This window comes from Rhinopithecus roxellana, chromosome 2 (genome assembly GCF_007565055.1).
Source record: "Rhinopithecus roxellana isolate Shanxi Qingling chromosome 2, ASM756505v1, whole genome shotgun sequence".
Taxonomy (NCBI): Eukaryota; Metazoa; Chordata; class Mammalia; order Primates; family Cercopithecidae; genus Rhinopithecus; species Rhinopithecus roxellana.
The window spans coordinates 141,410,048-141,424,480 of NC_044550.1; the positions used below are offsets into that span (position 1 = coordinate 141,410,048).

The following is a 14,433-nucleotide window of genomic DNA, read 5'->3' on the forward strand; positions in this document are numbered from 1 at the left end:
TTTGATAACAGTTATGATAGGAAACATATATTCTGTGAATTTGTTTCATGATGTGTGTGTGTGTGTGTGGTTTTTTTTTTAACTGAATTCAGTTCAATATCTGTGGCTTCAGTACCTCTGGTTTCAGTATACAACAGAACCATTACCCTCTGAAATGTTAGAGGCTGAAAGGTGAGGTTTACTGGGAATTACAAGTAAGCTAGATGGTGAATGCCCTGGGTTGGGCATGGGAGCAGATTTTGATTCTGTACAGTCTAAGGAAGAACCTTCCAGTAATGGTTGCTGGCAATGGAGGACTGCACCGCTTAGCAGAGAAAGGGGCATCACTGGAAGTGTCCAGAGGCTAGGTAGCTACAAAAGCACTGGAAGGCATTTCATCACTGAGTCACTGCAGAGTCAGCAGTCAGGCCTCTCGTAAGCCTGGAACCCGCTCCAGATAGTCATGTGTCACTTAATAATAGCGATAAGTTTTGAGAACTGCATCATTAGTTGATTTCATCATTGTGCAAACATCATAAAGTGTACTTAAACCCAAGTGGTATAGCCTACTACATACACACCTACGCATGTTGTTCCTAGGCCCTACAAACCTGCACAACACATGACCATACTGAATACTGTCGGTAGTTGTAATACAAGGCAGAGTGTGTATCTAAACATAACTAAACATAGAAAAGGTACAATAAAAATACAGTATTCTAATCTTATGGGACCACCATCATATATGATATGTGCAATCTGCCATTGACCAAATTGTTGTAATGCAACACACAACTGCATAACAAAAGCATAGAGCAATCAGGTAAAAACAAATGGTGAAATAAAGCTATTTTTGAAAAACCCTTACTCTGGAGATTTCTCATAGTCCAAAAGGAATCCACGATTCCAGTGAATTGCATCCACATGCAGTGTTTGTGATTTTCATTTGCTGCCGCACCTTAGGTGTTAAGCACAGAAAAGGATGCAACTTTGGCCTGCAAAAGAAGAGGTTTCATACCAGTTGTTAACTTTGGATTTCTGTTTGCACATTGCATATGCCCTTATGAAAGAGCAGTTCTTTTCTGTTCTGCACTCATCTTTAATTGAGAGCCTCTCCATCTCTTTTCTTTCCCTGGCACATTCTTCTTGACGTGGATAGCTTTGGCTTGTTGGGGCGTTGCTTTTTGCCAGGTTGGGTGGGCATCTAAATAGACGCATGATCCCATTCAGTCCAGGCTGCACTCCTGAGAGGATATAAAGTGGTTCACTGACTGACCCATACTTACTCTGCTGCAAAGTAGAGAGGTAGGGGTTCAAACTCAAGTCTCTCTCACCTCAAAGTGCTGTAGCAGCTCTCCTACACTGCCAAGAGCCTCTGGAGGTCATTTAATTTAGAGTGTTTTCCTAATTCTAATACTGACTTTTTTACCCTTTTGATTCTTTGGTTTCTGACATTTTCATTCATTCTTTCTTTCCTTCATTCCCTTCTTACAGCTTTTGTTGCATGTACTTTCATTTTACAGCTTCTAGGGCAGAGACCCCCGAGAGCCTTGGTTACCTAGACTGAGGGCTGTATCCAGTGCTGACATTGTTTACCTCCTGAGTATTCAGCCTCAGAAAAAAATCCCATTCTCTCCTATTTTCTGTAAAAAACAAAAAATGAAACATATTGAGGGTTCTTAGGATACATCAGGTGCTCCTTCGGTGCTGAAAGAGTGGAAATGGACATGGCATGGGAAGAAAACAGCTGAGCGTGTACCTGTTTCAGGCCACTATTTGGCTGTTTGGAAGTTGCCATTCATTGTTCCACTGACTTTTTTTTTTTTTTTTTTTGAGACAGAGTCTTGCTCTGCTGCCCAGGCTGGAATGCAGTAGTGCGATCTCAGCTCACTGCAGTCTCCACCTCCTGGGCTCGAGCATTCTCGTGCCTCAGCTTCCTGAGTAGCTGGGACCATAGGCATGCGGCACCACACTCAGCTAATTTTTGTATTTTTAGTAGAGATGGGGTTTCGCCATGTTGGCCAGGCTGGTCTTGAACTCCTGGCCTCAAGTGATCTGCCCACCTCGGCCTCCCAAAGTGCTGGGATTACAGGCATGAGCCACTGTGCCCGGTCTCCACTGACTTAATAACTCTGGGACATAGGTATTATAATTCCTATTCTCATAGATGAAGCTGAGCAGAGAGTAACATGCCCGGCCTCTTGTAGAAAGGCAGGGCCTATGGGAGCCAGGGCTGTGAGGTTGGAGCTGAGGTGTTTGAGTCCAGCTGGACTTAAAAGGTGACCTAAGATAGGCTGGCAGACATTTTCCAAAGAAGGCCAGGTAGTATATATTTTAGGCTTCACAGGCCAGACTGTCACAACTGCTCACCTCTGTGACAGCTACTCACTTCAGCCTTCGCAGCACAAAAATTCATGACCGCATGTAAGGGGATGATGGGTCATGTTGCAATAAACTTTATTTTAAAAACTGTGCAGCGTGATGAGCTTGGTCCACAGGTGGTGGTTTGCTGAGCCCTGAACTAAAAGAGAAGGTACAGGAATGAGAGCAGAGAGCTGTTCTCGGAACCTGATGTGTTGAACATTTTGGGGGTATCGACAGCACAAAAATTTGTATTTGGGGCCCAGGTTTTTATTCTATCAGTGGTCCTTATAGAAAGTAGTTCTACCCCCAGGCAACTCTCTGCCCTCTTTCCCTCTGGTGTTTCTATCTGAACTTGACACCTGAATGTTCTCTGTCATGCTTTCTGCTTTCCCACTGACCCTTTCCCTCCAGAGGGTGCTGTAGTCCTAAGTTCTACACAGAACTTGGGGTCCACTGTGATTCCTCTGCAGCCTTAGAGATCTCCCAGGCCCGAATCTTGGAGGTCTTCAGAGTAGGTGTAATGGATACTTCCATTGCAGATGGTGGAGCATACTGCCCTGTGTACAGATGGGGTGGGGCAGGGAGTGAGGGCATCTAGGTGGTCCTCTATGATAGCCGTGGTTCCATTTCATTAAATGTCCTCCCTGTATAGAGAGTCTCAGCCTGAGCAACTGGGACACAGCTGGATCCTGGATGGAAGAGAAGGTGGCCAAAGACAGGGCTCTGGAGCTCTGGCTCATTGTGGACAGGCTGAAAGCAGCCAGGGAGGGCAATCCAAAGGTGACAGAGCCCAGGACAGAAGACCAAGGGTGTCTGAAGCCTTTGTGGCAGTGTACTTACCAGAAACTGTCCATCGAGTAAACCATCTACATCTTCTGACCCGAGAAGAAGGGAAACTCTGGGAATAATTAGTAACAAAGGAAAGGAGGTCAGTGTTACATTCTTGTCACAGTGGGTGCTGTGTGGTTGTGAAGCCTCAGCTCAGCTTAAGGAAGAAAAAGAGGAAGGGTGGCTTTGGGAGGCAGGGTAAAGAGCCTATTTTCAGCATCCTTTAGGCTCCACTCAGAGCATAGCCTCACCCCAGCATTGTCATCATGTCAGAGCTTGTTAGAAATGCAGCATCTGGGGCCACACCGCAGACCTGCTGAATCAGAATCTGCATTTCGAGATCCCCAGGGGATTCACATACACACAAACAGCTGAGAAACCCTGCTGTGGGCAGCTCTGTTAGAAATATGATGAACAAACGAGTCCCTGTTCCAGTTGAGCTTGTAGGTTAGAAACCAGGGTTCCTGTGTTCAGAAGACACACCTCAAATCAGAGGCAAAGATACCTCTTCTGCCTGTGGGGGAGCTGTCCCTTCTCGGGCAGTTTGCACCGTGGAAAAGGAGTAGTGTTGTACAAGGACAACTGGTGCCATACCGGGAGGGTGGGGCATGGCGGGGAGAAGTGGTTTACCACTGGCGTTGTTGAAAATTGCTCACTTGTGGTGGTAATAACAAGCAGACGGACTTTTAGTAGGTTTTATTGTTTTTGTAATTCACTACAGACAGTGCGCCCCCTTGTTGCTGATACTGGGCCGACTGTTCCCACCCTCCAGCCCTTGGTATGACAATGGGACCAGCAGATTGGAGGGCAGGGGATTAGGAAGGCAGAAGCTCTGTGGCGAGTTCTACAAACCATCAGGATTCATGACTTTCTTAATCAGTGTCTGTGGACTGTGAGGAGAAATACTGAGTCTACAATAGCAGATGAGCCAAGAACATAAACAGACAATTCACCGAAGAGGAGCCATCTAGTAAACAAATATCTGGGAAAATATTTGCCTTCATGTGTAATTTAAACTTATGTAACATGTAATGCTTTACCCTACTAGATCAACAGAAAGGTATTTCTTAATGCCTATACCCAGCACCAAGGGTATACTGTATGCAGAACATTAGTATGTTGCTGATGGCAATGCACATTGATTAGTGGCTCTTGGGAGGCAATTTGGCGATACATATCCCAAGCCAGTAAAATATTCATACCCTTTGACTCAGTCATCCCATTTCTTGTAATGTATCCTCAGGAAATAATCCAAAATATGAGGGAAGCCATATGTATAAGGATATTATCCTAGATTTGTCATTTATAATAATAGAAACTTGGAACTAGATGTCTAACACTCGATAACTGGATTAATATGATTATGGTATGTTGAGCTGGTAGAATATCATGAAGCGAGTTATATATAGTGACATGAAAAAGCTCTCATTTGATACAATGTTAAGTAAAGGAAAAGTGAGATAGGAAATTTTATGTTGGTTATGTTTAGAACTAGAAAAAGCATGCTTTTAGAAAAGATGAAAGGAAATACAGCTAGATATAAAAGTTGTATTTGGTAATTTTTCTTTTATTTTTCAAGTTTCCAATAATGTAGCTCTATTGCTTCAGTAACTTAAAATAGTTTTATCTTTTCGGCAAAACATCGGAAGTATAGAAATAGGTCACTCCTACTTTTAAGTTATTTAGTAACTTAAAATAGTTTTATCCTTTCTGGCAAGCAGAAGAGAAATTTTCTTTAGTACCAAAATTCTGGAACTTGCTTGAAAACCTTGAAGAACCTAAGAGCCAGGATGACGGGAAGGCTCTAGATCCCCAGTAGTTACGACTCTAGTGGAATTGCTCTGAGATGGGCCAGGAAGAAAGAAGATGAGATCTAGTCCCCCTTGCAGAGGGGCTGGGTACCTTGCAGCTTTGTGTAGTTACCGGTGCTCAGGGAATGGCTTAGGCAAGACCCCGGGGGAGGTTGACACTGCACTTGTCCAGCCTCAGGAGTGACTCAGACCAGAAATGAAAATACCTTAAAGTGTATGTATCTTGTTTTCCCATCAACACCCAGTTTTTAATATTCGTCTTTTTTATTCATCTGAGACAACATACTGAAGGATCGGGTTTTTAATGTTAGGCCTTCCTGCTCTTTCTCTGGCTGAGAACTGCTCCTGGCAGTGGATCACCTGTGCTCTCTACGTGTGCAAGGACAGGCACCCCTCCCATCTTCTTTTATTTCCCCAAGTAATTAGCCCAAAGGCTGAAACCCTTGTTCAGTGACCCGGGTTCTCCTTTGACCAGCAACCTCATATTGCCATGATTTGGGGTAAATTCAGGGGCATAACTGCAGAATGAAGGGCCTAAGAGTCTTGGCAGTCAGGAGATCATCAGGCAATTAAGCAGAGATGATTGTGACCCAGGGTAGTTCCTAGGGATTAATGGAGGCCTGGAAGAGTTTATGGCTTTGGGCACTGCTGAAAGGCATTAACTTAACACGGAACATCAATCTGTAAGAAAAGTCAGAGGTTTTGTTCTAGGCTTTCCAGGTTAGGAGATCACTTAAAAATAAATCTTTATGGAAGAAAAAAAGTAATAGTGTACAGGACATTTATTCAGCACCGTATTTATAATTATACACGAGTGCCAAACAATCTCAGTTTTGGTGTTTGTAGTTTTTACTGTTCAGATGATTCAGAAGTTCCGTGACGTGGCATCCATTGATGATGGCTTTGCTGAGGTTGAAATGTGAGGGTTTTGTGTCAGATGTGTGGAAGCAGATCCCTTAGCTAAGAGCTCACGCCTGCTCAACCTGCCAGGCGTGTGCTGGGAACTTCCATGAGTTGCCTTGTTTAATTCTCATAGCCATCCTGGGAGGTAGGCGCTGTCTGCCCCAGGTAGGAGGCCAGGAACTGTGACTGAGAGAAGTTAAGTACCGAGCTCAAGTCATTCATAGAGTCGCCAGTGGAGTCCCAATTTTAAGGCTGACACAAAGCCTCAGAGCCAGTTACCTCGGCTGTCAAGTGGAGATAATAATCCCTGCTACCTCATAGTCGCTACCTCATAGTCGCTCAGAAGGACAAAAGAGAATCAGTTCAATCCAGTAGAAATTCTCTCTCTCCCTCTTACTCCCCTCGCACACATGCACACACATGCCACAGATACAATGGATTTTAGTTTTTAGGCATCAAATGACTTTTGTGCCTTATTAGTATTATCCACTGAATTAAATAAAAAACAGCAAGCTGAAAAATTCATCTCAAGGAAGAGAAAATAAGACTGTTGGGAATGGAGAGAAACGAAACATAGTTTTGGAAAATTGATTCCAGGGAAGATAGGCTAGTTTGAATGCTAGTAGGGTGCCATCAGAAGTAGTTTTACACTGATTTTTAACAGTATTAGAGTTGCTTAAGGAAATGCAATAGAGAGGCAGTTTCTGCGCTTTAAAAGTCTGACTTCACTCTCTGAATGTGTGTTCTGATCTAGCAAGTTTTTTTTTTTTTTTCTTTTAAGATGGTCCCAGCTTGACTGTATTCTCAGATCCGTCAGATAAACGTTGGGGCTTCACTGCAGTGCTGAGAGGCCCCGGCCCCTGGGGTTCTCTCATAGAAACAACTGGAAAGAAAGGAAATGCCTTGGGCAGCAGCAGCAGCTGTCTTCTGACTCTGCTTTCCGCCCTGCCTTCCTTACCAAGAGAAAGTACAGACACGGACAGCTTGAGTCACTTGGGCACTTAGGGGTTGTTTTTCACACGTGTGGTGTTTTCGTCACCATTGCTATCGTGGGAAAGAAGACAGCTCAGGCATCGTTTCGTATTCACTCATCTGTGTGGGTGACATTTGGGTTTTGGCTCATTTCTGCATATTTGTGTGCAAAGGAGAGTTTTTTATAAACAGTCCCATTACTTAGCTGTTCTTATAACTGAAAACCCAACTGAACTATAACTAAACTTTGACTTGGTGACTGTGCAAACAGGGCTATGATTCTTTTGTTTCTTTTCTCCTTTTAACCCATAGTTGATGTGTCTAACCTAACAGAATTTTCAGAGAAAAGAAGTGAAATAAGAACTAAAAATAAATTTTTTTAAGTCTTTAAAAATGAGAGGTTTTTTTTTTTTTTTTTTTGCTTTTGGAAGATGAGTATCAAAAACCTGTACTTAATGTTACCTTGGAATTATTTCTGGATGTTTCTTATATCCTTTTGTCCTAAGTAAAAGTATTACCTTCTCAGTGCATAGTTGTTCTTATTTATCACTTCTAGTACCAAGTATAGAGCTAAGCGTAGAGGAGATGCTTCACCACTTCACAGATGCTTGTCATGATTGCGGACACCTGCCTGTATGTGTGGGGTTTTTCTCAATTTTAGTACCTGATGACTTTTCTTTCTATAACAGGTATTTGAGATGGACATTGCTAAACAGTTACAAGCTTATGAAGTTGAGTACCATGTCCTTCAAGAAGAACTTATCGATTCCTCTCCTCTCAGTGACAACCAAAGAATGGATAAACTAGAGAAAACCAACAGCAGCTTACGCAAACAGAACCTTGACCTCCTTGAACAGTTGCAGGTAGAGCGTATTTATAAAGCAGCTTCCTGAATCACAAATATATGGTAGTTCATTAACTCACCAAAGGCAACAGCAGGCTGGGCTTTCCCATGACCAGAGGACCTTTCCCACCCTGATCTGTTTATAGTTGGGATCAAAGGTATCCCAGGAGAATGGGTCCTTTTTATTATGGAGCAGACAGATTGTCCTTTGCTGAGGTCAGACAGTCCCTGAGCTTTCTGAGAGGCTGTTTCTGCACTTAACTCTTTTAGGAGACAGGCCCAGAGATGAACTTAGATTCAGGATGCTGTGACCTGTTAGCTGAATGCCAGCCATTGTCATTACTCAAAGAGAATCGAAAAGCTTTATATTCTATGAGCAAAACCAGCTAGGTCCACAGAGGGACAGTAAAGGAGGAAAGTAACACAGAAATAAACATAACAAACCGGAGCAGATGATAATTCTTTGTGAGTCCTTGGTGCATATACAAAGATTTGATTAATGAAGGTCTCAGTTCTCCCCTCTAGAAACTTCCATTTCAACATGGATACATTCAGGTGAGGACATACAGAAGAAAGACCAGTTGAGACACTGTGCATGCAGGAGGGTGTGCAGAGCAAGCCCTGAGGTGTAGCACAGAGACGGGAGCTGGCCAGGTCCAGCATCACCCCCACCCCCACATCACCCAGGCACACTGCCGAAAAGAACGCCTAACTGCGGAATGCAGCTCTTTTGTCAATCAGATGGCATGAAGCAACCATATGTTCTTCTTTTTTTAATGTCACAAGTGTGTAGCAGTGCTGTCCCTGTTCAGGAATTGTTTTGAGGGTGTTTTTAAAAGTTGTTTTTGAGTAGCTGTGGATAAAAATATATATTTTTGCCCAAATTTTTTATGGTGTTCCTGGGCTGTCCTGAGAATAAGTTCCATTCTGATCTAAGCCTCTGATTTTTCTTCATAAAAAGATGAGCTTTGCAGACACAAGCTTGGCAGCAAGGTGAGAAAGGCCAGCCTAGTGAGTCAAGCTATCTGAAATGCATTCCTCCCAGCAGGCATTCCATCCCAGCATACCCTATCAGATATGTGGAAGAGAAGAACAAGACTGAATGCTATTCCTGCCCAGCCCTAATAACTACTCACATTCTGAAATTTAACTTCTTCTTTTCCCCTAAGATAGAGATGTCCTAACTGAAAATATGCCTGTATACAATTTAACCTGGAAGTCTTAGTTGTGACTCAAGGGAAGTCTCCAGAGGATGAAGAGCCTCTCTGGCCTGTAGGGTACACAGTGTAGGTGGTCATTTTAAATGGCTTCCAAGCCAATGACAGCAATGACAGGTCCCTGAAATATAACATGGTGGAAACTCTTCTAATAAAGCTCACATTTGCATTGAAGTGTTTAGCTTGTTAAGATAGGCAGTTCTCAATTAAAAGGTTTGTTTTATTGGGTAATTGACCATGTAGTTTTTTGGTGACAGAGCATAGAAAATAATTCCATGCTGCTCTTGTGCTATTGTTTTTGTGAAGACAGGGAGTTGTGAAAAACTTAGCTACCTGCATTCCTCACTAAAGGCATCAGACAGTAATTGGTGATTACAGATGTTCTCCCTAGAATGGTTGTTCTCTTGACCAAGTAGTTCTGCACTTCTGGAAGGATCATTCAAAACTGTGGTCTATGCCAGCCCACCAGTAGTTCCTGAGTCCCTGCAGTGCTGAGTGCTGGGGACCACCAAGTCCAGTAAGACATTGCAGCTCTCAAAGAGTTGGATCTAGGATTGTATTGTATTGATTTGTGATATTTGGATATAGTTTTTCCATGATCCTCTATGAAAATATGCCTCTCATATGTGAGAATCATGCCTCCTCCTTGTACACTTTTCAGACACAAGGAAAGGTGTTCAATACAGTACTGAATTTTCATATAGCTTTTCTGGGGGGACGAAACACCAAAATCAGCCCATTTCCTACCTTTATTCTGTTCATAAAATTGTTAGAAATATCAAAATCCCATTTCGTTCCCTGTTAAAACACATGTGAATGTTGTCTAGACTCTGGAGAGCATATTCTGCCACCTGTTTTGTTCAGCAATATATCAGACGATTGCATAGACGTGCCAGATGGAACCAAATAATAATACACATGGATTTGTCATAATCCCTACAAGTCATTGACGCCCACACTGAGCCAGGTGCTGTGGGAGACAGGACCATGTGTGAAAGAGAAGACATGCTTGCTTCTATAAAAGCATCAGTGTTATTGAGGAGACCTGACATTAATGCAGAATAGCAAATGACCATGCAAATTAATTCACTACTAACTAAGCTGCAGGTTGCACCTCGGAATGCAGAGGGGCTTCAAAGTGATGAGGGTAGGCCCTGAGCCAGGCCCTGACGGTGGGTGGATTTTGAGGATCAGAGAGTACTGCTTAAAGAGATACCTGAAGTGGGGCCACCGCCTGCCCAGTAGGCTGACAAACTAAGGCTCCTGGTCCCTTCTTTATATTTTGGGTGTTCTAGTGGCCCAGCCAGAGCTAGACTTTTAGTCATGAATTGTCTGGCACAAGTGTTGTCACATTCAAAAAAGTATTTTCTTTGAAAAATGAAAAAAGAAAAAAAAAAATACATATATATATATATATATATCGCATTTTTCCCACCTAAAATGGAGCATGGCAAATCTGGACTGGATTAGTAAGATACAAGTCACAGAGCACTCCAGGATGCAGCTGTGAGCTGGGAATGGGCCAGAAAGGCCTCAGGGACATCAGCATAAGTGTTGGAGTTTCTGCAGTTTTCTTAGGGAACCCCTTAATGTCACTAGAGCTAACACACTTGTCACCTGGGAAGCAAGCCTGCCCGAGCAAATTAGACGAGGGACAGTTGCTAGAAAGATACACCTGGAAATTCTATTTAGCTGGCATTAATTATGTGCTAGGTGCTGAGGATGTAAACTGAGTCAGAGCCTCGTTCCTCCTCTGTAGGGTGGAAGAGAGGATACTGCTTATCTCTGTGACTCGTAGTGAGCAGTCAGTGAGACCAGGCACATAAACCTCCTAGCAGAACACTTGGCCTTTCTGAGGACTCCATGTGTGTTCTGGGGTAAATGCCTGTGTTTCTTGACATAGTGATGTCTTGTTATTCTAGACATCACTAGCTTTACACAGTAGCTTTAGATGGCATGAACCTGAATAAATGCAACTTATGTTTTCTTGTTGGTTCCTTTTTGAGTATCACTGTATTTGAAAAGAATTTCAGATTAGAGGATTATTACTACTTGGGCCTTCACGAGGAAACCGTTTTGAGTTTTTGTCAGTCTGAAATCGACTTGTGGGTTTAAATATATGTGCTCATCAAAACAGGCCAGGCTCTGCTGCAGTAACAAAGTTACGTATCTCCGAGGCTTGGCACAAGGGAAGTCTTTGTGTCGCTGACGCCCACTTCAGCTTTGTGTCGCTGAAGCATTCTTTGGCCCCATCCGAGCTGTCTTTCCGGTGGTGGTGCCTGGGGGTTTGGGTTCCCTCTGTGTTGTGATCCACCATCTCTCAGCATCGGCTTCCACAGCAGCTATAGCAGGGGGCTCTCGGAGTGCCTTTAAGGGCCTGGTCCACCTACCCGCAAAGAGTGCGAATTGCCTTCCTGTGTGGCCAGAACTGATGATAAACTGTAGACTCATCCCTGCCGAAACACGGCTCCAGAGTGCTCCCAAGGCTGGACTGCGAGTGCGTGCTGGATCCCTCCTGTGTTATCACTGTATTCTCATTTCTTTTATTCTCCAGTTGGCAAATGGTAGGATCCAAAGCCTTGAGGCCACCATTGAGAAGCTCCTGAGCAGCGAGAGCAAGCTGAAGCAGGCCATGCTTACCTTAGAGCTGGAGCGGTCTGCCCTGCTGCAGATGGTGGAGGAGCTGCGGCGTGTGAGCGCATCACCCAGCGACCTCCGAGAGCCTGAGTGCACGCAGCCCGAGCCCACGGGCGACTGACAGCTCTGCAGGAGAGATTGCAACACTATCCCACACTGTCCAGGCCTTAACTGAGAGGTTCAGAAGACGCTGGAGGGAGAGAAGGAAGCAGAAAGTGTGCTTCTCAGGGAGGAAACCGGCTTGTCAGCAAGTAGAGTCTTACGAACTCCAACTTGGAATTCAGGGGACATGTCCGAGTGTTTTTGTTGTTGTTTTTAGATACTAAATCGTCCCTTCTCCAGTCCTGATTACTGTACACAGTAGCTTTAGATGGCGTGGACGTGAATAAATGCAACTTATGTTTTCTTGTTGGTTCCTTTTTGAGTATCACTGTATTTGTAAAGAGCATTCACAATACTGTGGAATTTCAAAAGCTGGAGGAGCTCAAGATCATTCCTCAGGCAGAGACGTGGGGCCATCATTCTTCCAGGAGGGTTTGTGTGACAACTACACCCTCTGTCACTGGCAAGGTGCAGTTGGCTCTCGCCCATTCTTGTTATGGAAACCTAAGATGATCATTGGGAAGAATTGAAAGTGATGTATTTAATTTGGATATCCTGATCACTGTCAAGTGAAATTGATCTCTCTGGTATTTAAGAAAGTTTGTCTTTAAAAAAATACAGAGTGTTTTCATACATTTTTGCTTATCCCATAAGTACAGTTGGTCAAAGTCAGAGTAGGTAAATGCTTATGGGACAGTTGACACCTTTTAGACCCTACCAGGTATTGCTAGTATGTGAGCTGCAGTTGTGGGGTCTGAGATATTTCTTTGTGGTAGTTTTCATACCCATACTATAGAGTCATGTATTTATTTTTGCCTGTTGTGTGATGTAATGCAATCATGTTCCTTTGAGTCTCCATCCCTTGGAAATCTGATTTCTTGCAGAAGGAGCAGGCACATCAAGATATTCAGGGGTGCCCCAAGAGTCTGGGATTTAAAAAAAAAAAAGATCAGGCTGAAGCTGCAATCAGATTTATGACAGCTGACAGTTTTTCAGAGGTCGCACGCAGTGACTCTCCTCTCTCAGGATGACGAGGATCTGTGCCTTCAACAAGCAAAATGCTGCTCACGGTTGTCCTGCTTGCAGCCAGTCACTGTGTAAAGCCTCTCTGATGTGCATTTACGAGTGGGTTGCTTTCTTACAAAGTTGAGGTTCTGTGCAGTCACAGGCCACTTCCTTGACAACACCATCATTTCTGATCTTTATTACTGTAACCACTTCTTCTATTCCATAGGAGTTTCTTTTGATTCTCTCAGTTGTGGGGTGTCTCTTAATCCTGGGGTAAAAGGAGAGTTTGCCATACTTAGACTCATTATGAGTCTCCCCTGCCATTTCATGAGGAGACCACAGTGCTGCCCCCAGTGCCTAACCAGGTGGCTGGCGTTCGAGACTTCCTCCTGTTCCTGGGTCAGAGGAGAGCGGTTTCCATCATAAACCAAGATGATGAGTTCAGCCTTTATCCCTAGTGGTTCCGCTAGATGTAAGTTAAAGGAGTGAACATTCAAGGACTTTGTTCTACATCAGATTTTACTATTTGAATGTTTACTGTTGGATTTTGGACATCTTATTACTGTTACTCAAAAACATTGACTCTGCATCAAGTAAGAAACACGAAAGCAATAAAACAAGAAATAATTCATGCCCACATTTTTATGGTGGTTTTTTTTTTTTTTAACTTTGGATTTTTGCTTTTCAGGCTGGGAGTAAAGGAATGCCTTATGAACGCCTGTGGCCTATGTGTGGTCATTACCCAACCATCAGTGAGATTATCTGAGATATTGGTGTCTGCTTCCAGTATTGTTATCTGAGTGTTAATTATGTAAGTTGTAACACCTCTACCCAGGGTGTAAGTTTAGCACTGATGAGACCAGCTTCATCAGTGGTATGTGGCAGTGAGTGCTGTTACGAGATTGTGTTGGGCAGAAAGGACTGTTGACATGAGCCTGTGGATGTAGGTTGGACAGTCTCAGCCTGTGACTTACTAGGCAAGGTGCAGAGAGGCAACTGTGTGAGGATTCTCAGAGCCAAATTAGTAAACCATGTTTTGTGTTTTATTTCCCCCAAAAATCATTTGTGCACTTGCTGGTGTCAATCTTTTGATGCCATTTATGCCTCTTAAGACATTATGAGGCCTCAAGAAGTGTACTATTACCTGGAACAGGATGAGACTCTCTTCAGCTTGCACACTTGGTTCCCTCTCAGGGGTGGCCTATAGCTAGAACAACAATGTCCATTTGGAGGTTTGTGTGTCTGGTTTGGTAAACGGGAGAAGAGTTGCTCCAAGTGCCATGGGATACCAAATTTTGTTACAGAATTAGATCAAACTCAACTGTGTGAAGCGCTGGAGAAGTGAAGATTCAGAAGGCGTGTGAATCAGGCTAAGTCACCAGGTCGTCTTTTAGAAGCAAAGCACAAGGCCACTGCAGAAGTGGGCCTGGGCAGGTGACGTGGCGGGGGCTCTGTGACCACCTCTATGGGTCTGCAGCCAGGTATTTAGTGGTGTGCTGGGGCCACCCTAGTCAGCACTCAGGAAGAAGAGCTAGAGGTGAAGCAGAAGGGAATGAGGACAAGCCGGAACTGGCTAGGCACCTTTGTGTCTGTCTTGTTGCTACACCATATTGAACAATGGTTATCTCAGAGAAAAATGGTACTTGTTTCACTTTGGCCCTCCAGATCTCATGCCAGCATGTCTTAGAGCCAATTCTGAATTAGAACCACCAGGGAAGGGGACTCTGGAAAACACAGTTCTGGATTAACCACGTTAACATAGTATAAG

General features: G+C 43.7%; 1 protein-coding gene across 1 annotated transcript in view; it reads left to right on the top strand.

The window, feature by feature from the left end:
* TBC1D1 (TBC1 domain family member 1) overlaps positions 1 to 13,304 on the top strand; it is a 243,683-nt gene extending 230,379 nt beyond the window's left edge. Inside the window, 2 exon segments of the mRNA XM_010365815.2 lie at positions 7,547 to 7,720; positions 11,473 to 13,304. Coding sequence (XP_010364117.2) covers positions 7,547 to 7,720; positions 11,473 to 11,676 — 378 coding nt within the window. The 3' untranslated portion in view covers positions 11,677 to 13,304.
* The last annotated feature ends 1,129 nt before the right edge of the window (positions 13,305 to 14,433 follow it).